The sequence below is a fragment of the Choristoneura fumiferana genome, chromosome 15, assembly GCF_025370935.1.
Source record: "Choristoneura fumiferana chromosome 15, NRCan_CFum_1, whole genome shotgun sequence".
In the NCBI taxonomy this organism is placed as follows: domain Eukaryota; kingdom Metazoa; phylum Arthropoda; class Insecta; order Lepidoptera; family Tortricidae; genus Choristoneura; species Choristoneura fumiferana.
Window position 1 is genome coordinate 9,451,568 of NC_133486.1, and position 23,821 is coordinate 9,475,388.

At 38.4% G+C, this 23,821-nt stretch overlaps 3 protein-coding genes across 3 annotated transcripts; 2 read left to right on the forward strand and 1 right to left on the reverse strand.

Annotated features, from left to right (window-relative positions):
* The first annotated feature begins 329 nt into the window (after window positions 1-329).
* On the forward strand, window positions 330-2,475 carry LOC141435815 (cytochrome P450 6B2-like). Its single transcript, XM_074098638.1, has 3 exons — window positions 330-1,516; window positions 1,827-2,080; window positions 2,156-2,475. The coding sequence occupies exons 1-3, from the start codon at window positions 402-404 to the stop codon at window positions 2,332-2,334; spliced, it is 1,548 nt and encodes a 515-aa protein (XP_073954739.1). The 5' UTR covers window positions 330-401; the 3' UTR covers window positions 2,335-2,475.
* A 6,216-nt stretch (window positions 2,476-8,691) lies between these two features.
* Window positions 8,692-11,391, forward strand: LOC141435797 (cytochrome P450 6B2-like). Its single transcript, XM_074098622.1, has 3 exons — window positions 8,692-9,882; window positions 10,735-10,988; window positions 11,073-11,391. Exons 1-3 carry the CDS (start codon window positions 8,768-8,770, stop codon window positions 11,249-11,251), a joined length of 1,548 nt encoding a protein of 515 aa, XP_073954723.1. The 5' UTR covers window positions 8,692-8,767; the 3' UTR covers window positions 11,252-11,391.
* Window positions 11,392-15,036: 3,645 nt separating this feature from the next.
* Window positions 15,037-23,499, reverse strand: LOC141435798 (cytochrome P450 6B7-like). The gene is made up of 3 exons (XM_074098623.1): window positions 22,439-23,499; window positions 18,442-18,695; window positions 15,037-15,502 (listed from the first exon to the last, which is right to left on the reverse strand). The coding sequence occupies exons 1-3, from the start codon at window positions 23,374-23,376 to the stop codon at window positions 15,324-15,326; spliced, it is 1,371 nt and encodes a 456-aa protein (XP_073954724.1). The 5' UTR covers window positions 23,377-23,499; the 3' UTR covers window positions 15,037-15,323.
* Between the last annotated feature and the right edge of the window lie 322 nt (window positions 23,500-23,821).

Sequence of the window (23,821 nt, forward strand, 5' to 3'; positions counted from 1 at the left end):
TAAACACAGTTCTCTTAAAAAAACTTTTCCAGCAGTGTTTAATAAAAGTAACCCAACGATCTGTTCACATATTCCGGATACATTTTAAAACACCTGACAAAGTCAGTTTTAAATAACTTGATTCTAAAACTTAGATAAACTTAGATACTGATTATATATTATTATTCTGCCGTGTTACTCGATAATAAATATTTTGCATAGCACGAACGCTCAAAATATTCATTAAATAATAACAGTAAAGGTAATAACACAGATATGATATTATGTAGAAGATTAGATAATTATTGTTTATATCAAATAAACTTAGTACCTATAGTATAAAGCAATTTCAATTCGCTACGCTTTTAGTCAACGAGTCGTTGAAACAGGTTATAGTCGTGTTGATTTCATCGCCTGAAAACATGTTATTCATAACAGTGGGAATTATTGTCATTCTCATTCTGATTTACTACTACGGCACTAGGACTTTTAATTACTGGAGCAAGAGAGGAGTCAAGCATGACCCGCCCATCCCCTTCTTCGGCACCGCCAAGCGGCAGTTCCTGCAGCAGATCAGCTATGCTGATATCTACGACGAGATGTACTGGAAGTACCCCAAGGAGCGATTCGTCGGCTACTACCTCACGACTACGCCTCTGCTCATCTTAAGAGACCCAGAGCTCGTCAAACGTGTGTTAGTGACCGATTTCAGTTACTTCTATTCGAGGTCCGTCCATCCCCTTGATGAAGTACCAGAGCCGCTGCTAAACAACATATTTTCCTGCGAAGGTGATTTGTGGAAACTGTTGAGACAAAGGTTAACACCTGCTTTTACTTCGGGGAAATTGAAAGCAATGTTTCCCTTGATCGTGTCAAGAGCTGAAAAACTACAGTTACTAGCTGCTGATGCGGCTTCTTCAGGAACAGAAGTTGATATAAGAGATATTATGGCGCGTTACACCACTGATTTCATTGGAGCTTGTGGTTTCGGCATTGACACCGACACGCTCAACGACGAAAACTCATTGTTCAGAAAATTAGGGAAGCGCATTTTTGCTAATACAAAACGCGATGCGTTTGTCTCAGTTCTTAAATACTTTCTACCAAGTTTGTTTAGTGGTTTACACTTTGCACCACCTTGGGTGGAGAAGAATGTTATTTCATTAGTAAAGACAATAATGACAAGAAGAGATTATAAGCCAACAGGCAGGAATGACTTTATAGATATGCTTCTCGAGCTAAAAGCGAAGGGCAAACTTACGGGAGACTCTCTGAAAAATAAGAATCCTGACGGTTCGCCGTGTATCACCGAGATAGAGTTCGATGACGCACTTATGGCGGCCCAAGTGTTCGTGTTCTTTGCTGCCGGATTCGAGACGTCGTCTTCGGCGACCAGCTACACTCTGCACGAGCTCGCTCATCATCCGGAGTGCCAAAGAGAATGCCAGGAGGAGATCGACGAGGTGCTGGCTCGACATGGGAACAAACTGTCTTACGAAGCTGTCAAAGAGATGAAATACTTAGAAATGTGTTTCAGGTAATGATAGTTCAGACATTGCATCGGTAGCTAGTATTAAAAATGATAACATAATGACGATATACCATGAATAAGATTGAAATCCCATTGCGGATAGAAAATATTTTATTAGTTATTAAAATCCAGATTGCTTCAGAATAATTTATTGAATCAGGCGTTACTTTGCGGAGGTCCATGGTCCATATCAATGAACTGAAACAATTAGTTCGAAGGTCGCGGGTGAGCAAAGTAATTGTTTTAGTTCCTTGCTTTAGAATATTTACTTACTTAACTTTACTTGCTTTACCTAAATAACGGATTCACGTTTCAGCGAAGGCATGCGAATTTTCCCGTCTCTTGGCTACTTGATGCGGAAATGCGAGAAGCCTTATACCATCCCAGACACGAACATCACAATCGACAAGGGCGTTAAGGTGATAATCCCGGTGAAGTCGCTGCACGCTGACCCGCTGTATTGGGACAAGCCAGAAGAGTTCCGTCCGGAACGATTCCACCCGGACAACGTTTCTAGAATCAATAACCATGTATATTTACCTTTTGGAGAAGGACCAAGGGCCTGCATTGGTAAGTTATGAGTTTTATAGACTTGAAGCTTTTTAGTGCAGTCAGTTGTTTTATATGCTGTGTTTTGTTTTGCAGGTGAGCGTCTGGGGCACATGCAGTCGTTAGCTGGTATGGCTGCGTTGCTCAGCCGTTTTTCAGTGTCTCCTAGTGGAAGCACCATCCGACGCCCGCCTGTCAATCCATCGGACACAGTCGTGCAGAGCATCCAAGGCGGAATACCACTATCCCTCGTTGCTAGGAAGAAGTTACTATAAACATCAATGACTACGATGAACGAGTTTGAATAAAACATTGCAGATATTTTTGATCACTTATTTAATATAGAAAGCTAAACGTGTATTTTTTTAGTTTTTAGTTCAACTCTTTCAATTTGAATAAACTGTACTATTTTTAGCCTACTTATTTATCTCTCTGTGGCGGTAAAGCAAGGTAAATACTATTTACGTATATTAAGTGTAGTACCTATAGTTCATTGATATGGAATGTTGTGAAACTGTGGACTATGGGTGAAATAACCCTGAAATATTTGACGTGGAACGTTTTTGATTTATAAATGTTAATAGAGGTCCCTTGCTAAAATCAAATTTTATGAAATAATATAATAATAAGGCACGATCGCTTATGACTTTGAAAGTACTCAAAGGGGTCACTAGTAGAATGACTAGATCGCAAAATGACCACATCGCATAAGGGCTGCATCGCAAATGTGCTTCATCGCATTCATTTTGTATTTCCTTTTTGTACAATAAAAAGTATAAACAAACAAACAATTGCTATATCACTACATCATGATTTGACTAGGTCGTAAGATAGACTACATCTCTAAAATGCCTTGTTCTTTATAATGATGAAATAGTAAAATAAACTTAATGCTGAAAATCTAGGTCATAAAAAGTCAAAGTCGCAAAATGCAACCTATTCCGTATAGTTGGTTAGATTAGACATAAGCAATGTGGTCATTTTACTATTTAGTCATGATCATCATCATCATCATCATGTCAGCCGAAAGGCGTCCACTGCTGGACATAGGCCTCCCTCAAGGCTCTCCACTCAGACCGGTCTTGTGATTTTCGCATCCACCGCGATACCGCGATCTTAACCAGGTCGTCGCTCCATCTTGTTGGAGGCCTACCGACAGCTCGTCTCCCGGTCCGCGGACGCCATTCGAGAACCTTTTGACCCCATCGGCCATCAGACCTGCGAGCAATGTGCCCCGCCCATTGCCACTTCAGTTTCGCAATTCTTCGGGCTATGTCGGTAACCTTAGTTCTACTGCGGATATCATCATTTCTGATTCTATCCCGCAGAGAAACCCCGAGCATAGCCCTCTCCATAGCCCTTTGAGTGACTTTGAGCTTCCTCATGAGGCCCATCGTTAGCACCCACGTCTCAGATCCGTATGTCATCACTGGCAACACACACTGGTCAAAGACTTTTGACTTCAAACACTGCGGTAATTTGGATGAAAAGACACTGCGAAGCCTCCCGAACGCTGCCCAGCCGAGTCGGATTCGACGAGTGATCTCTTTCTCGAAGTTACTACCAAACTTAACTTCTTATTTAGTCATGATACTACCAAAGCATTGTTCGCATATAAAATAAAACAATTACTTATGCAGTTTTCAATAATGTTATTTAATTAACAATTAAAATAAACAAGGTTAATCTTGTGACAAAAAAACTATAGTACAATGTTGTAGAGGCTCGAATGTAAGCAATAGAGGAACGAGTTAGTTTGAAGGTAGAACCGAAGAGGAGGCCTTCAATAGTACGAGATCAACTATTGCACTTTTGTCCCAGACTAAACATTGGCTTTTCACGATCACTGCGAGGTAATATAAAAGTACATCACTTAGGCCAACATTATCTGATTATATCTTTCAAGAATTGTTATTTCGCTCCACCGATTGACATTTGACTTAGTCTTGTCTTGGCACGTAGGACAAAAATTGGATGATTGTTGCATTTTGCCTTTCTACAATTTTTATGTACGGGGATTATTTTTCGTCAGGGGATTAGGTAAATTTGACTGGAACAACCCTGTGAATGTTGACTGATGAATTTTTAAATTGATCTTTAACTAACTACCTTGGTTCCTAACTTTACAGTGGATTTTCTTGGAATTGGAGATGAATATAGTATGTAGGTGATATAGGATCCTATATCACCTAAATTATTTTCAGCAGTGCTGGAGATGATATTCAGGAATCTTAACTGGACCAAAAATGGCATCAATATAAATGGCGAAAATCTCAACCATCTACGCTTCGCGGATGATTTGATTTTGTTCTCAGAGGATGCAGGAACTCTGGGAATAATGTTGCAGCAACTAGCCGATGAAAGTGTTAAGGCCGGCCTGACAATGAACTTAACTAAAACCAAAATTATGACGAATTCCCAACAAACAGTAACCAATGGACAAATAACAGTAAATAACGAACAAATAGAATATGTAAATGAATATATATATTTGGGCCAACTTATATCTACAGATGATTGCATGAATAAAGAAATAGAACGAAGAATAACTAATACCTGGAAACGGTTTTGGTCTCTTAGGGAAATAATGAAAGATAAAGACATGCCAATGAAAGGAAAAAAGAAAGTATACGAAATATGTATTATGCCATGCTTACTATACGGATGCCAGACATGGGCGTTAACAGAACATCAAGAAAGTAAATTAAAAGTCTGCCAAAATTCAATAGAAAGGAGTATTTTAGGTATAAAAAGACGAGATAGGGTGAAATTACAAGAAATTAAACAGAAAACAAAATTTAAAAATGTACACACAGCCTACAGACAGCTGAAATGGCGTTGGACGGGACATATGTTAAGAGAAAGCAAAGAGAAATGGACTAAGTTAGTAACAGAATGGTATCCAAGAGATAGCAAAAGAAATAGAGGCAGACAAACCAAAAGGTGGGAAGATGACTTCAAGAAAATAGCTGGTCCGGTATGGACCCGTTTAGCAAGAGACAGGAATACGTGGAAATCTTTAGAGGAGGCCTTTGTCGACAGACAAGCTGTTTCACACAAACATCCAGTTGCCGATCATTCAAATACAAATAGAATTAATTAAATCAATTTAGTTTTTATAGTAAGTAGGCATGTATTAATTGTAAGGAAAGAAACAGCAATAAAGGCTATTTTATTTTATTTTTATTATAGTATGTAGTCCGGTAGTTAGTAAGAATTTTATTATTTATTAGAATACTGAACAGTTATAGGGGTGAGCTAAACATGTGGAAGCCGGGGCGCATTGCTATGAACCTGCTACCGAAGACTGACTGCAAATACAGAAAATATTTATATTGTCCCCGCAGGTCAATGTTCAAAGTTTATGATGACTACATTTTTAACATGGGTAAATATAGCACGGTAAACGGTTGAGTTGCTCTGAAGATGAACTCTGGTTTAGATCGAAACTCGTCAGCGTAGTGTGGTGGTGGTGATGATATCTATTTCGAGATTGTGTGATTTGTGTGTGTTACAGTGTTGAGGTGAAGGAACTGCATGAACACACATTTCTCGCATTAACGTAGCTATCATAAGGTTGCGGGCACGTCGCGGGTAATCAAAGTAATTGTTTCAGTTAATTACGTTTTTAAACACAGTTCTCTTAAAAAAACTTTTCCAGCAGTGTTTAATAAAAGTAACCCAAGGATGTGTTCACATATTCCGGATACATTTTAAAACACCTGACAAAGTCAGTTTTAAATAATTTGATTCGAAAACAGGTAAATTTGACTGGACTGGAGTACTTGTTTACTTTGGGTGAGTGAGATACTAATTAGCCGAAGGGTATTAAATTAAACTGCTTCTGTGTTAATGTTCACAAAACCTTCATTTCTATAGCTATTTCTGCCGAGGAAAGTTTGACATGAAAAGGTAACAGATAGAGAGAAAGAAATATAAAGTAACTTTCACGTTTATAAAATTAGCAATGTTCTGTTCTATTTTTATACTTAATACAATACAAAAACTCTTTAGTGTATTACACTATAAAGTTTAGAGCAAATGGCAACCTACCATTGGTCTTTATCACATATTTCTTACCATGTAAGTTTTCTTAATGTAGGTTGCCATTTGCTCTAAACTGTTTGGTATAGGTAAAATGGTCCAATTCATAAAAGATAATGTAATTTTTTTTTAAGCATAGGTCAAAGCTCATTGTGATCATTTAAAAAAAATCGTTTTGACTTTAATGACTTTATTGTTAAGCAATAATTAATTTAACAACATTTAAAATGTTCAAAATAATGATTAGAGACAAACAGTAGGTAAAATATGAATTTTAGTTAATTTATTTCAAAAATTAGTAAGTTATCATTATCAAATTGAACAAAGGAGTTCAGCTGTACCACAGTGTAAGAAAATGTATAGACTTCTTAGAAATGTATAGAGTTCTTAGACTTTGGCTGTACAGAGATAGCTGTGTAGACATATACCATTGTCATTTACCTACCGATTGTTTTATTTCTGAACAATTTTTTGTCTTTCTGTTTTATATGTCTAATATAAGAAACTAATACTAAAAGATAATAATCCAATATAAGACTTATGAAAATAATAAAATTATATTTGACTACTTACCATTATAAAATGTATAATATGACTAATTAAGAAAAAAACTCAATAATTATACCATGTATATGCCATATAGGCTGAATACGTGTTCCTTTTTTTTTTTTTTTTTTTTTTAATTTATATCTAAGCTGAAGTGGGACTGGGCTGGCCATGTTTGCCGCATGCCAGACGAGCTTTGGGCCAAGATAACCACCGAGTGGATGCCTACCATCTCGAAAAGGCGACCTGGCAGACCTAGGCGGCGATGGCGGGATGAACTGGACTTCTTCTTGAAGGACTGGCCCTTGTATGCAGGGGACAGAGAGCAGTGGAAGTATTGGGGGGAGGCCTTTGCTCAGCAGTGGGACAGAATAGGCTAACAATAATAATAATAATATCTACCCTTGGGAAGAATGTATAGTTTTCCTCCCTGTTGTTAGATATGATATGCCTCACTTTCCGAGTAGGTATTAGAGATGAAAATATTTTTTAAAGGAACTTAAAAAAAGGCTTCATATTTTCAAAGGTAAAAATTAAAAATTAATTACGATAGTGACATAAAAGGTAAGTATAGTTTATGGTTTAGGTAAGTATGTCTTTTTAACGTGCCTTGAGACTTTTTGTACTTATTTTTGCTCCTAATGTTATATCGGTTTAACAAAATACGTAATTTCCATCATACGAGTATCTATTGTTGGATTTTAAATGATAAAAATATTTAAAAACCAATTTCTTGATTTATTATGATCTGTACTGTGTTATGTTGTATTAATAAATGGATATATTACACTTACAGTATTGGCAATTAAATAAATGAGTATGAGTGGATTTCTTTATAATATGTGACTTAAAAATCTTATTTTATTTTTTCCTAATACAAATTAGACGTATAACGACATAATCACTTTAGTGTTTTTTTTAATTTCCTGTTAGATATAATCGGCGTTAGTGGATTCAGCTTGCGGGGCTAAAAACTGAATTATTCAAACATATTTTGTCTGTAAATTTACTGATAACATTTTTGCTAAAAGAAACACCTATTGTAAGGCATTTTTTTTATACCATCTTCCGGAACAAAATTTTCGATTCGACTTCGATTCGACCAAATTTGAAAATATAGGCACAGAATATATAATAGTACTAACGTACAGAATGGCTACGCTCCGCCCCGCACCGATACGAGTTACCCCACCCCTCAAGCGCAGATTGCAGGAAAACCGCAGGAAAGCAGTCGGGTGCGCGACGCGATGTGTGTCGGCCGCACGGCACTAACTAAGTTCGGGAGCAATAATTTTGCGAAATCGTCACGGTACCCTACCTACTTCCTTTTTCTAAATAAATAGTGATTTCTGAAATTAACGCGATCAAAACATGAAATAACTACCTACCGAATGATTCTTTTAAGTTTGTAGACGTAGATGTATATCTATTGTAATTGAAAATAATAATGCTTTAAATACGCAGACAGACACATTTTACGTAGGTTTAAATAAATCGAGGATATTCTGGCAGAACCGGATAAGTGCACAATATTTATTTTTCATACGGTTTTGCTAGATAAATAAAGCAGAAAACATTGAGTATGCCTATGTATGTAACTTTAAAAAAATGCACTTATTCTGTTTTGCCAGAATACCCTCGAATTAGGTAAGATTAACGATTACATTTATTTGCACATATCTAAGCCATACCTACATATGAGTGCCATTAAATGTCATTGGTAGCACTTATAGTAAACGGTTTTGCAATAGTCAGCCCTGTGCAGCTTACGCACACATTGACGCGTGTACAGACGTCGTCGTGCCTATGTTGATTCAAGAACGCGTATTTTGTACGGCGTGGCCGCCCCGTGATATAGGTTCTTAAAATTACACGTAAAAACCGCATACAAAACATTATCCTTATATCGAATTATTTCCAAAAAAACTATAAAATGACTAGGCTATTTTTATTTCTACATGCATCATGATTCTGATTTATTCTTTGATGACTTTGATAAGCTGGAGAGATAAGACAACATTATAAAAAGCAAACCAATATTTTTTTAATATCATTCATTAGTTTTCGGGCGTTATCAATTGTTTACGACGCATATAGCGTCAACTCGACGGCTATAATATGTTGTTGTTAGTAGCAGGACTATGCGCCATTCTCGTTCTGGGCTACTACTACGGCACTAGGACATTCGATTACTGGAGCAAGAGAGGAGTCAAGCATGACCCACCCATCCCTTTCTTCGGCACCGCTAAGCGGCAGTTCCTGCAACAAATCAGCTATGCTGACATCTACGACGAGATGTACTGGAAGTACCCCAAGGAACGATTCGTCGGCTACTACCTCACGACTACGCCTCTCATCATCCTGAGGGACCCGGAACTCGTCAAACGTGTTTTAGTGTCGGATTTCAACCATTTTTATGGAAGGTCAGTGCATCCACTAGATAAAGTGCCCGAACCATTGTTAAACAATTTATTTTCCTGTGATGGCGATTTATGGAAACTATTGCGGCAAAGAGTAACTCCTGCTTTTACATCAGGAAAGTTGAAAGCTATGTTTCCTTTGATTATCGCTAGAGCTCAGAAATTACAGATAATAGCTGCTGAATCGGCAGCCTCAGGATCAGAGGTTGACATAAGAGATCTTATGGCGCGCTACACCACAGACTTTATAGGAGCTTGTGGTTTCGGCATCGACACTGATACGCTTAGCGATGAAAATTCACTGTTCAGAAAATTGGGCCGACGTATATTTACAAACACTAAACGTGACGGATTGGTTGCGATCCTGAAATATTTCATGCCAAGTTTGTTTACAAGCTTACACTTTTTCGCACCTTACGTGACGCAAAACACGATTTCACTGGTAAAAACTATAATGGAAAAACGAGATTATAAGCCGTCAGGCAGGAATGATTTCATAGATATGCTGTTAGAATTAAAAGGGAAAGGTAAACTGACAGGAGACTCGCTAGAGAGTAAGAATGCTGATGGTTCGGCACGGATAGTCGAGATTGAGTTTGATGATGTACTTATGGCTGCCCAAGTATTCGTGTTCTTCGCGGCTGGGTACGAAACGTCGTCGTCTGCAACCAGCTACACCCTGCATGAGCTCGCTCACCATCCGGAGTATCAAAATAAATGCCAAGAGGAAATAGACGAAGTTTTGGCTCGACATGGAAATAAACTGTCTTATGAAGCTGTTAAAGAGTTGAAGTACCTGGACATGTGTTTCAGGTAAAAAAATATTGTTTCGCATTGTGTTGTCATCTATTTATCAGAAATGGAAGTCATTATTAATCACTTAAATTACCAAATCACAAGTGCAGCCATGTGCCATGTACTGGAAAATAAAGCAAAACTAAAACAATAGCCAGCCAATAAATAAAATTACATTTTATTTTGTATTGGTTCTGGTGTATGGAACATAAATATCTTTTAAGGGTTCCGTAGTCAACTAGGAACCCTTATAGTTTCGCCATGTCTGTCCGTCTGTCTGTCCGTCCGCGGCTAATCTCAGAGACCGTTAGTACTAGAAAGCTGTAATTTGGCATGAATATACATATTAGTCACGCCGACAGTGGTAAAATAAATAAATAAACGAAATTAATTTTTTTTAGGGTACCTCCCTTAGACGTAAAGTGGGGGTTATTTTTTCTCGACTAATCCTAATAGTGTGGGAAATCGATGGATAGGTCTTTTATAACCATTGGGGGGTTGCTATGACGATTTTTCTATTCAGTGATCTGTTTGCGAAATATTCAACTTTAAAGTACAAATTTTCACTAAAATCTAAACTGTTGGGTGGAAAAATTTGAAAACAATCCTGGATATTAATAAATATATCATTTTTACAAAAAAAATATGGGGGCTAAGATTGCTTAAGAATTATTAGTGGTTTAGGAGCAAATACCAGCCTAAGGTATAAAATATACCTAAACTTGATAGATTCCGTACACGATACGAAATCCTTAGAAAATTATTATTTCATTTTTTCGTTATGGCTACGGAAACCTATACTGGGCGTGTTCGACACGCTCTTGACCGGTTTTTTGTTCAATTTATCCTTAGATCATACTAATGTTTTAGCGAAGGCATGCGGATTTTCCCATCTCTCGGCTACTTGATGCGGAAATGCGAGAAGCCCTATACCATCCCAGACACGAACATCACAATCGACAAGGGCGTGAAGGTGATAATCCCGGTGAAGTCGCTGCACGCTGACCCGCTGTACTGGGACAAGCCGGAAGAGTTCCGTCCAGACCGCTTTCACCCGGACAATGTATCCAAAATCAGTAAACATGTGTATTTGCCGTTCGGAGAGGGACCTAGAGCTTGTATTGGTGAGTTAATGATTTACATTACATTAGTCTAGACGGCCTTTTGTACACATATAGATGTCTTACGAGCAGTGGTTTGTTTTGCAGGCGAACGTCTGGGGCATATGCAGTCGCTAGCGGGTATGGCTGCTCTGCTCAGCCGTTTCTCGGTGGTTCCCAGCGCCAGCACCATCAGACACCCGCCTATTGATCCTGCAGTTGTCGTCGTGCAGAGCATTCAAGGTGGACTGCCGCTTACCCTTATTGAGAGAAAGAAACAACAATAATGCAATTTAAGAATTTGGAATGTTATAGTCACCATCATCATCGACATTATTTAGACTATCTAGTGCCAATCGGTCCTGTGCTGAACACAGATAAAAGGTGTTACCTGATCTCCTTTTTAATAAATTTATTATGAATTTGCTTTTATTAATTTTATTTATGGTATTTTTTATTGCTGTGCCCTTGCAGGGTTTATGTTTCTGGATTTTAACCGACTTCAAAAAAAGGAGGTTATCAAATTCGGTTGTATTTTTTCTTTTGTTACCTCAGAACTCCGTCATTTATGAACCGATTTGAATTTTTTTTCGGTCGGCTAGGAATGCTTTCAATTAGGTCCCATAAACACCAAATCAGGATCTGATGATTGGATCCCAAGGAAATCGAGGGAACTCTTCAAATATCGTAGGGATACCTATAGTAATTTTGATATATTTAGTAGTAACTCATGCATTTGCTCTTAAAAATCATCATTTAGTGAAGTGGAACTGATGATGAAGACCACATTAGACCAACGGAGCGACTTCCCAATAACAAATATTTCACGGGTTGAATTTCAATTACTTTAACACAGTTGCTCAGCCATTTATGCTCATCGCAATGCATATGGTGAAATAGAACGGGTGATGAAGCACCAGGACTCTACAAGAATGAACGTCCTTGCATCGGAAAAAGCAATTTTTCGTAAAAGGTGACGAGCAGTTGACATTAAACTATTGTATCTTCGATCTTTTAGGTACAGTAAAAAGCGAGAAAAAAAATTTATAACAAAAAATTGAACCGACTACAAAAGTACGTACGATTAGTCGGTTCAATTTTTGTTATAAATTTTATTAATTATAATTAATGTAAGGCCTTATGTACGACATGACACGCAATAAATAAATTATAAATTATTATTATTATTTTACTTGTATTTAGAGTGCCTGAGGTACTAATTAGCCAAAGGGTATTTAATGAAATTGCTTATGTGTTAATGTTCACAAAACCGTCATTTTCCATACTTAGCTAATTCTACCGAGGAGCGGTTTAAACATTAAGAGGAAACAGGCAGATTGAAAGATATACAGTTACTTTCACGTTTATGATATTTTGTAAGGATTTGTTATTTTTATACTTATTATCACAATACAATAACTCTTTTAAGTCCGAATGCAAGAAGCACTATACCATCCCAGACACGAACATCACAATCGACAAGGGCTTGAAGGTGATAATCCCGGTGAAGTCGCTGCACGCTGACCCGCTGTACTGGGACAAGCCGGAATAGTTCCGTCCGGACCGTTTTCATCCGGACAATGTAGCCAAAATCAATAAACATGTGTATGTGCCGTTTGGAGAGGGACCGAGAGCTTGTATTGGTGAGTTAAAGATATTTAGTCCAGACTGCCTTTTGTATAGATCAGCTGGTCTTACGAACCGCGTTGTGTTTTCCAGGCGAGCGTCTGGGACATATGCAGTCGCTGGCGGATATGGCTGCTCTGCTCAGCCGTTTCTCGGTGGCTCCCAGCGCCAGCACCATCCGACGCCCGCCTATTGATCCCACAGTTCCAGTTGTGCAGAAAGTACGTGGTGGACTACCTCTTTCTCTCATTGCAAGAAAGAATCAACTATAAATCAGGTCAAGAACCCAACTGTATAAGTTAAGTCAATGGTAAATTAAAATTAACAATACATATTAACATGATGTCTAGGAAAGTATGGTGCCCTTTCACGCGAGGTAAACTCGCACTGGTCCGGTTTTTTATTATTTTATTCTACATTATTTAGGAAAAAAACTTCGCAAATAATAATATTAGTAATTTTAAACGATAAGAAATTATTGTTTCTGTTTGATTGTTTTGCGGTGTTGCAAAAGATAACCTTTACCTATCAGCTTTGATAACTTCGCCTTGTCCCGCTTTTCAACCTTTATCTGCCCAAGGCTTAGGACAGGTCTCTTATATAAACATATAACTCTTGCGATCAGTTTTTATTAAAAGTTAAAAGGCATAAAATCACATATTTCTATAACACAGCCTAACCCTTTTTTATCTTTATTAATAGTTACATAATTGTAATTAAAATCAGAAAATGAACCAAATATTTTTTTAAGCCAGTTATACCTAAATTGATACTCCAAAATGCTTGATAACAAGCCTTCTTACAAATATTTATGGAACTTGAATAACATAAATTATAAAATTCTTTGGTTAATGATTAACGTTCATTATTAAATGCATAAAAACCTTGATAACGCACGCGCACAAATCTTGTCAAATAGAAAATATAACAGTAGAAAACATAATAGTAGATTGTTCAACAAGGGACTAAAACAAACAAACAAACACCCGAGCAGAGCGAGGATGGCTATAGTTCGAGTGGCATTATGGTTAAGCCGGTACTTTTTGTGATCAAGTTCGAAGGGATCGGACTGCTAGGCAGACTTGACACCCTACACTTTAGTCTACTCGTGACCACGGCCACTGTAATGTGGTTGAAACGTCGAGGTAAATATTACTCGTGTGTTTTAGCGTTATAAGTCCCGTTTGTGGTATTTTGACTACGATTTAGACAAAATTCGGTGTACAGATACTTTGAGTCCCGGACATAGGATAATTTTTATTCCGGGAAATACCGTAAACTGCTTCAACTTTGCCCTCTGGCCCCAACATTGCCCGAGTTAATTTAGAGTCGATAACTTAGCACTCTTATAGGTTTTAAACTACACGGGAATTATTATTACGGGGGATAAAAGTTTTAAAACCTAAAGGGTGCTAAGTTATCGACTCTAAATCGAATCAGGCAATGTTGGGGCCAGAGGGCAAAGTTGTAGCAGTTTACGGTAGCATAGTTCCCGCGGGGTACCGATGAACCAATTGAAATACTTTTTAAAAGCAAATATCACATATAATCGTAATTTCCATAAGATAAAAACACAATTACGTCATTGCCGTTCACATATAATCATTACCATTAACACAAAACAAATGGCAATGATGACGATGGTTATGATGACCATGACTTCATATTTTTTTTTTAACTGAATACTAATCCTAAAAGAGCACCGCCAGCGATTTTTATTGTATTGTTCACAAAATACGCAAGCCTAAATAGTAAAAAAATGTGTAATATTGGTATTTTCCTTGTTTTCTTTGTTGTTGGTAATGATGCAAAAGTGTGACAAAGTGTCCACAAGCAAATGTAAATCCAAAATTTGATAAATCTGCGTAGGAAAAGTAGACATGCGCTCTGCCCCTATTAGCAAGAGATCTTGAGGAAAGAATGCGCGGCCTCTCGATTGCGGTAGGTAGTAAGAACATTTGATTAATTTAACTTTGACGGTGCTGCAACGGTGTTGACGAATTTCCGTGACAAATTTATTTTATTTATTATTATTATGATTCATCAAATCGAATTATTTCATAATTTATTTTGTTATTCTAGATCATGTGTACTTTAGAAATATCAAAACAAACACGGAAACTACGCAATGAATTTTTAGTAAATGAGTAAAGAAGTTTAACTATTCAACTTTTTTTTGTAATTGGCGATGACATTTGGTGCGTGTCTTTTGTAATAATTAATTAAATATTTGTCATAGACTATTTATAATACATGCAACTTATGTAAAAACATGTGAGAAACGTCATGCAAAATGAAAAAAGAACGCAGCCGTGATATTGAATTTATTATTAGCATATATTCGCTATTATTGAATTTTCGTTGATTGGCCCACCTAACCTTTCCTAACACCTTTCACCTTTCTAACTTATTTCAGAAATAAAAGATTTTTATTTTTATTTTTTTTATTTTATTAATAAAATTAATGAGCTACAAACAATTACTTGCTCACTTGGGACCAGATAGATGTCTATGCAATAAATGCGTGTTCATGCAGCTTCTCCAGTTCCTCCACCTCCGCACTGTAAGAACACACACAAATCACACAGACCCAACTGTCACCACCCCACACTGGCGCGTTTTGAACTCAACTAGAGTGACATGGAGAACTGTTGTGTTGCTCTGAGGATGAGCTCTGGTTGAGTTCGACACGAGTCAGTGAGTGGGTGATCAAGCTAATTGTTTGCAGTTCACTCACTGCGTCTTCTTCCTAGCAATCAGGGCCAGTGGTATACCTCCAAGGATGCTTTGCACCGCCATTACTTTGGTGTCGACGATGGGCCGGCGGATTGTATTCTTGCTGGGGGCCACGGAGAACTGGCTGAGGATTGCTGCTAACCCTGCCAGCGACTGCATTTGTCCCAACCTTTCACCTGAAATACAAGAAAAGAAAATTTAACCTTTTTTGTATTTATCGAATAGCGACCGCGGATCGGCAAGCGCAGCGTGAGGCGGCTACCAGCGATATCCCTTCGCCTGGCGCCGCCATTTTGCTGATTTACGCGCATCTGGCGCCTGTACTGCTCCGGGAGAGAAGGGGAAAGGCTAGATATGGCAGCCGCCATTTTGCAAGTTTTACCACATCTGGCACAGGTCTAGGAAGGACAATTTAAACTAGTCTTCGATGTTTAGAAAAACTTAAATTTTACTGCTTTTATGTATTAAAAGCGTAATAAAATGTAGCATTTTAGATTCTTAATTAAGTACGCTATCATATTGCATACGGTAAATATGTATAAAGTGTGAAAATAAAACAATAATGTAAAGTAAATATATGGTCATTGTATTTTTTCCAATTCTTGATATACCATACCATAATTAATAAATGATACTTTTTCTCATTAATATTTGTATTTTGTTTACAATACTATACCCTAATTTAAAACATACAGTCATAAAATCACCTCACTCCATACATTTTTTAGGAGTAGGAGCATTACTAAATGTGGGCCTTATCAGGCGGCGTCCCGCCGGTGTTATAAAGTGACTCATGTTTCAAGATTAGTTCTGAGAGAGACGTGGCTGTTGCAGTGTAGTCTATCCTTGTTCTATAATTAAGCTTCAGTATAAGTTAGAGCAGTGCAGAATGCTTATTAGCCGCCTAAATGCACGTTTAAAAAAGTCCTTAGCTACTCTCCCGGAGCAGGGCGGCCGCCAGATGCGCGAAATAATTATGTGTCCCGGAACGGGACAGATGCCACATATGCGCTAATATAAAAAATGACATCCGCCATAATGCGTCTATTTCTTTTTCTCCGGGAGCGGGAACTTGCCACACGAAGGGTTATGGACGGATGACTTGGTTAAAGCCGCGGGTTCATGGTGGATGCAGGCCGCGGAGGTCTATGGGGTCTATGGGGGAAGTCTGGGTTCAACAGTGGATGGCCTTCGGCTGATATGATGATGTACCATCTATATTTCATGCCGTTAGACAGAGAAGGGTTTTCTCGAAACTAAGTTAGGTACATAGGTGTAAAGTAAATAGGTGTATAGGTACGAGTATATCCCCAAACCGCGCATATTACACCCTCAGTAATTGATAATGGATCGCTCACAATTAGACCTATTTAAGTAAAACCTGTCAATTATATTTGAAACCTTTAATTGCAGGCCATGTACTTAGTAAATTAAATTGACAAGTAATAACTAATAATCAATGTATCAGTCGGCTGTCATTTATACGGGTCCATATTGACTCTCATAAAATTCTTATTCCTATTTTTATATTTTACTACCCACTTGTGTTCATAATAATCACTCTTCATAATTTTTTCCTCATACCTTCCTTCCTTCCTTTTGTTCATAAATTTTTATTACTAACATCGGAACTCATAACAGACAGTGTTCATATTTTTTTTACTCTATGTTTGTTGTTTTTCAGAAAAAATCTTTCATAACAGACGAATATCATAATTTTCTTATTAATAATGGCATTAATTAGCAAAAAATTGAACTCATAATATTGTTTTTCATAACGGTAACTACTTATTCAAAATAAGATTTACTTATATCGTTAATTATTTATATTATATTAGTCATCCCAGCCTATATACGTCCCACTGCTGGGCACAGGCCTCCTCTCAGAACAAGAGGGCTTGGGCCATAGTTCCCACGCGGGCCCAGTGCGGATTGGGAACTTCGCACGCACCATTGAATCGCTTCGCAGGTTTGTGCAGTATATTAGTATTAGTTGAAAAATATGTAAGGTCACAGTTCTACCTAACACTCCTCCTCGCTTCGCTCGTCGTCGTACCTAACGGAGTCATTCCTTAAATACATAATTTCGCACCATCAAAATTTTCCAAGTCCCTGCGCGTCAATAATGCGGATAAATAACACTTATGATTAAGAAATATATGAAAACAAATATTAGTACTAACAAAGTTATGAATATTGGCGTTATGAATTAGAATGATTAGGAGAATTATTTAAATCGTTAGTGTAAGAAAATATATGAAAACCAATATTAGTCTGAACAAGGTGTATGATTAGTGATATTATGAATTCCGATGATTATAAGTTTCGATCGTTAGTATTTAAAAAAAATGAAGAGTGATCGGTATGAAGTAAAATGGTATAAACACATTTTCGGACTTCCGATAATAGGACTTAAAATGTTATGTGAAAAAATGCGCACCCCATTTGTACACATACTTGTCAATTTACTTTGCTGACGTTGCTGGCAATTATAATTTTGTTAGAAAGAAAGAAAGAAAGAAATATTTTATTCGGACCTCGCACATTACGTAAAAAGCATAATTCAAATACATTAAAAAATAAAAAAGTAAAAACAACAATAATATTAAAATAAAAAGAAGTATTATGCATATGCTAGAAAGTATGTTAGAAAGTTAACAAAGTCTGAATTTTACTTTATTAATTAAATTAATGTCATGGTTAAGTTACAGAGATACAGATAGTTCAACTCAGTTGTGCGCGTGGCCCTATGTGTGCGTGCGCTTGTAAATATATAACATTCACGTGACGCGGCAGTCGTTGTCCGAGCAAGACGTGTTCTTATCGCTTCACCCACACATAGGGCCGCGCGCACAACTGAGTTGAACTATCTGTACGTTACTTTAACCTCCCTTAAAAAAAGCCTGGCTGCCGGTAGGTAACACACTGTATAACCAGTTGTAGCTCCGCGTGACGCCACACCGTGAGACACATTTTAGCAAGGCGTGTCGTCACTCCCAAACTTTGACGCATTTAATCTACGCCATTTTTTGTTTGATAGACAGAAGAAATAATACGTGTTTATAACTGACGGAGTAGATAATTATTTTTTACCAGTGAATCTACGCAAACTCACCAATACAAGCTCTTGGTCCATCTCCAAACGGCACATACACATGTTTATTGATTTTAGTCGCGTTGTCCGGATGGAATCGTTCCGGACGGAACTCTTCCGGCTTGTCCCAGTACAGCGGGTCAGCGTGCAGCGACTTCACCGGGATTATCACCTTCACGCCCTTGTCGATTGTGATGTTCGTGTCTGGGATGGTATAGGGCTTCTCGCATGTACGTATTAGGTAGCCGACGGATGGAAATACTCGTAAGCTTTCGCTAAAATGTTTTAAATAAATATTTAGTTTAATTTAAAACGTGTTACGAATTGCCCTTCCATACCAGCGATGGCGGAGTTCTAGGGTTGAGATTTTCGCAAAATCCCTTCCATCCTTTCTTTTTAGCTTTCTTTAGGAGGCGTTTAGTGTGAGCAGAGATTTTTTGGTAGGCGACGAAATCTTCGGAAAGACCGGATTCATTGAACTTACGTTCGGCGTTAACCAAAGGCTTGCCTAAGCTCCAAGGCACCAACGTACACCCGTCGGGCCTCTTTCCTTCCGAAGCAGACATGCCTGAGGGCTCGAGGGTCGCCGGTATGGCAATAGTGCTGAGTGCCCGGCGGATAAGGTCGTTAAGCGACTCATGTCTATATACACGACCAGCACTCAGTTGACAATGTAAGCCGTGTCGGCCTAAGCCATCAACTGTATTACCACACCGGCAGCAAGTGTGAGGTTCACAAACTTTTAATCCAAGGCGCAAACATATGGCAATTTTCAATGAGCCAGGGTCCAGAAGCGTGCCAAGGTTTCGGGAAGGAACTGCATGCAGCCAATGACCAGATAGTGTCCTGGCAGTTTTGTAAGAGCCTGTTGGATGAAGCTTTGACATAAACACTGCTCCAGGCAGCTTGGCTACCTTTTTCTACAGGGATGATCTCACTAGGATTATCAGCACTCCATGCTGCCTCCCCGTCCATCAAGCACGACACCTTAACATCAACTGGGTTGGTAATGTTTAAAATGCCACCGATGAGGGTGATAGTGCTGTTGACAGATGCCAAAAAAGCTGGGAGAGCCAAATCACTTGTGGTACGGATGCCAAGACCGCCATATTTTATCGGTAGTGTCCAACAAGGTGGCGAAGGGGAAATATTTAAAATTTTGCAAACAGTTTCTTTCAAAACGTTATCAATGGTATTTGTCAGTGATTGAAATTTAAAAACAGGACAGCAGCGCAGAAGGTACATCAATTTAGGTGAAAATAGGCAAAGGCGTAGAATGTATATAGCAATGTGAGGGTTAATTTCGAACAATAAGTCAGAAGAGTTTTTAAAAATATTTTAGAATTGAGTGTAGGTAGAACAGCATCTTCGAATATTGGAGCGCCCAGAAGGGTAAGAGAGTCGCGGGCTAGAATGGAGATATTAGGCATGAAATTTTTACAGCTGCTAATGATTTGAATCCGATTAATGTCAGATAGACTGTCCGAAATAAATATCTCACATTTGTTAGGGTTGAGTGTGAGACCAATCTCAGAGAAGCGACTTATAATTGTTTTCAAGTCCTCCAACACTGTAGATGCCGTTCCCCCAATGGTACCGTCATCCAAATACGGTTTTAAAATGGTGAAATAACACAAATTAATACTTAAACACTTTTGACCTAAAAAACTCGTAGATCTATTTCTTACATTCGTCTACATCTATACATGTAATAAATCTGTAGAAAACCGGTGCCTGTACATTGGAAATATTTGAGAAAAACTATCACTAGGGACCTATATTAGCGTAATAGAACCCAAAACAATGATTTTTAGAATTATTGTCAGTTTGTCTGTTTATCTGTTTCCTGTGCGTTTGCACACGCTAATCTCAGAAACCACTCAATATAGAAGGATGCGGTTTTCAATAATGTATTGTCCTTACTTTGGATTAAAATTTAGTGTTTGTTTCATTCGAAGCGGTTCACAAATAAAAAAGATATGTCCATTTAAAAAAAAAATGTCGAGCACGTTCCCAACCGTTGATGATTTCGCGAAAATTTTGGATACCTATAAATTTTATGATTAATTATAGTCTGTAAAATGATTTCAGGAATATAAAATTCGATAAATGTATATTTCGTAGAAATTATTTCCAGCGTAAGATGAGCTGACAACAATATCGACCATAGGGTTCATCTTAAGTTGGACAGTTCATCTGAGTTAGGTAGGTACAACACGGAGACGCGCTGCCTATCCTGGTATCAGAATTTGATTGATTTCAGGGTATATACATTATATAAAACTGTGACTGGCCGATATCTATCAGTACTGTACATTGAAGATATTTGCGATAAATATTCATAATTATTCATCAAAACAATGATTTTTAAAATTGTCTGTTTGTCAGTTTGTGTATTTGTGCGTTTGCTCACGCTAATCCCAGGAATGGCTTAACCGACGTGGATGTGGTTTTCATTGATGCGTTGTAGGTAAGTAGGTAGTTTTCTTAGATTAACGAATCGGTTCACAAGTAAAAAAGACACCTGTCAATTCAATCTAAAAAATATCAAAGAACGCTTTTGACACAATGACTGTTAGTTGAACGTTGGCCGTTTGTGGCCTATTGGCCTAGATGGACGGACGACATTGCGAGAGTTGTAGGCAATCGGTGGATGCAAGTGGGGAGTTGTCCTTAATTGTGGTGTTCCAAGGGAAGCCTTTGTTCTACAGTGGGCGAACTGCTGATGTCTGGATGATGATCATACTGTTAGTTTACGTACCCGAAGCTTTGGTTAACTATATAACCTTTTTGTGAATACAAAAATATCAATACAAAAGTAGAAATAAATATGCAAGTGGAAGTGGCAATGGACGGGGCACATCGCTCGAAGAACAGATAGCCAAATAACCTAACCTAACCTAACCGTTGGGGGAGAAAATTCCACGAGTGGCAACCACGAACCGAGGACGAAGCGTTGGCAGGCCTCCCACCAGGTGGACTGACGACATTGTGAAAATTCGGGAAACCGGCGGATGCAAGTGGTGAGTTGTCGTTCATTGTGGCGTTCTAAGGGGGATGCCTTTGTTCAGCGGTGGACGTCTTCCGGCTGATAATGATGAAATGCATAACCAACGTGAGTTGCGTCACATTAAGTACTATAGTTAAGCATATATTTAATAGAGTTCAGCTTATAGGCCGGAGGGTGTTTAAGGGCGCTTCGCGCCGGTTCTCAAGAGATTGTCGGCGAAAACAGGGAAAACACAGGACATATATCTCCATGAAGTAGAAGAGACTAGCATCGGTACTCCGATTTTGTGTTCAGACAGTGCTTTATTCAGGCACCGTAAAGGACCTGAGTGAAGTCACCGGTAATTCGTGTGGTGCGACGCACATCCAGATGCTGCCGGTCGCGTGTGATGGGCCTGAGAAACCAGCGCCTTAGTGATAATAGGTAACAAACAATAAAGCCGTTAAAAGCCACCAACCCGTCATGCGGTAGAAAAGCAAAATGGGATAAAAGTCGCAGAAAAGTTACCCGGTACGTCTAGATAAACTAATCGGGATAAGTCCACAATCACAGGTTTTTTATTCGGTAACTATGAATAAGAAGTGAACATTTTGATGGCATATATCTTTTGTAAGCTGCTAGGCAGTCAAATAAATAACTGACTGAGATAAATCTACGTCCAGGCGGACGAAGTCGCGGGCACAGCTAGTAATAATAATAAATATCACGGGACACTGGACACCAATTGACTCCCAAACTAAGCAAAGCTTGTACACTATGGACACTACGCAACGGATAAACATACTTATATAGATAAATAGATACTAAACATCCAAGATCCGAGAACAAACATTCGTACTATTCATACAAATATCTGCCCCGGTTGGGAATCGAACATTATCTCTTCAACTAAAATATTAAATTAAGGCCGCCTATTGCTTACCTCAGAAAGTCTCTGTGTTATCTATACTGCTTACTATGTGTTGGTGTGCAATAAAGAGTTATTGTATTGTATTGTAAATTACTCACCTGAAACACATGTTTAAATACTTCATCTCCTTTAAGGCTTCATAGGACAATTTGTTATCATAACGGGAGAGGACTTCATCGATTTCCTTTTGGCATTTCCTCTGGCATTCTGGGTAGTGGGCCAGCTCGTGCAGTGTGTAGCTGGTGGCTGAAGATGACGTCTCAAACCCGGCAGCAAAGAACATAAACACTTGGGCAGCAATAAGTAAATCGTCAAACTCAATTTCAACAATGCACGGCGAACCATCAGGGTTCTTGCGTTCAATAGAATCTCCCGTAATTTTCCCTTTGAGTTTCAACTCGAGAAGCATATCAATGAAGTCATTTCTACCAGACGGCTTGTAGTTTCTCTGTTTCATTATTGTTTGTACCAGAGAAATAGTATTTGATGTAACTTCAGGGGGTGTGATAGTTAAACTGGTAAACAGCCTTGGTATCATGTATTTTAGGATGGTGGCTATTACATCCCGAGTTGTCTGTTTGAAAATGCGATGCCCTAGTTTTCTGAACATCGAGTTTTCGTCGTTCAGTGTGTCAGTATCGATACCGAAACCGCAAGCGCCAATAAAGTCTGTAGTGTACCGTGCCATAAGGTCTCTGGCATCAACTTCTATATTAGTCGAAGTTGCTTCAGCGGCAACGAGCTGTAGCTTCTCTGCTCTTGAAATGATCAAAGGGAACATGGCTTTCAACTTTCCAGAGGTGAATGCGGGAGTGATTCTCTGTCTCAACAATCTCCATAAGTCACCTCCGCACGAAAACAGGTTGTTCATCATTGGTTCTGGTACTTTATCGATCGGGTGCATTGATCGTGAATAGAAATAAGCGAAATCGGATACTAGTACACGTTTGACGAGTTCCGGGTCCCTCAATATAAGGAGAGGCGTAGTCAGGAGGTAGTAGCCAACGAATCGTTCTTTGGGGTATTTCCAGTACATCTCGTCGTAGATGTCAGCATAGCTGATCTGCTGCAGGAACTGCCGCTTGGCAGTGCCAAAGAAGGGGATGGGCGGGTCATGCTTGACTCCTCTCTTGCTCCAGTAATCAAAAGTCCTAGTGCCGTAAAGTACAATCCAATAGAATCTGTCAATTTTCTACATATTTAAGACACCGTATCGTGGGCACACTTGATTATATTGTCCCTGTTGTTGCAATTATCATCTAAAAGGAATCAAAAAAGAATAATAGTCACATCACAAAGCATTAGGCGGCCCGGTGTTTACATTAGTAGGCTGGAAGTGTCTACAGGATTGTCAGATTCTATTGAATTGGAGTTTAGAAATATAATAAAGTGACAATGGCAGCTAAACCTATTATAAGCCAAAACATACTGTTAGAAAAAAAAACGCTGTAAATTTTAGTCCGATGGCGAAAGACATTAAC

Coding starts and splice junctions, on each gene's coding strand:
- LOC141435798 (XM_074098623.1), bottom strand. CDS start 23,376: ATGTACTGGAAATACCCCAAAGAACGATTCGTTGGCTACTACCTCCTG. Junction 18,696..22,438: donor TATTTAAACATGTGTTTCAG/GTGAGTAATTTA, acceptor AAAACATTTTAG/CGAAAGCTTACGAGTATTTC. Junction 15,503..18,441: donor TGGACCAAGAGCTTGTATTG/GTGAGTTTGCGT, acceptor CTTGTATTTCAG/GTGAAAGGTTGGGACAAATG.
- LOC141435797 (XM_074098622.1), top strand. CDS start 8,768: ATGTTGTTGTTAGTAGCAGGACTATGCGCCATTCTCGTTCTGGGCTAC. Junction 9,883..10,734: donor TACCTGGACATGTGTTTCAG/GTAAAAAAATAT, acceptor CTAATGTTTTAG/CGAAGGCATGCGGATTTTCC. Junction 10,989..11,072: donor GGGACCTAGAGCTTGTATTG/GTGAGTTAATGA, acceptor TTTGTTTTGCAG/GCGAACGTCTGGGGCATATG.
- LOC141435815 (XM_074098638.1), top strand. CDS start 402: ATGTTATTCATAACAGTGGGAATTATTGTCATTCTCATTCTGATTTAC. Junction 1,517..1,826: donor TACTTAGAAATGTGTTTCAG/GTAATGATAGTT, acceptor TTCACGTTTCAG/CGAAGGCATGCGAATTTTCC. Junction 2,081..2,155: donor AGGACCAAGGGCCTGCATTG/GTAAGTTATGAG, acceptor TTTGTTTTGCAG/GTGAGCGTCTGGGGCACATG.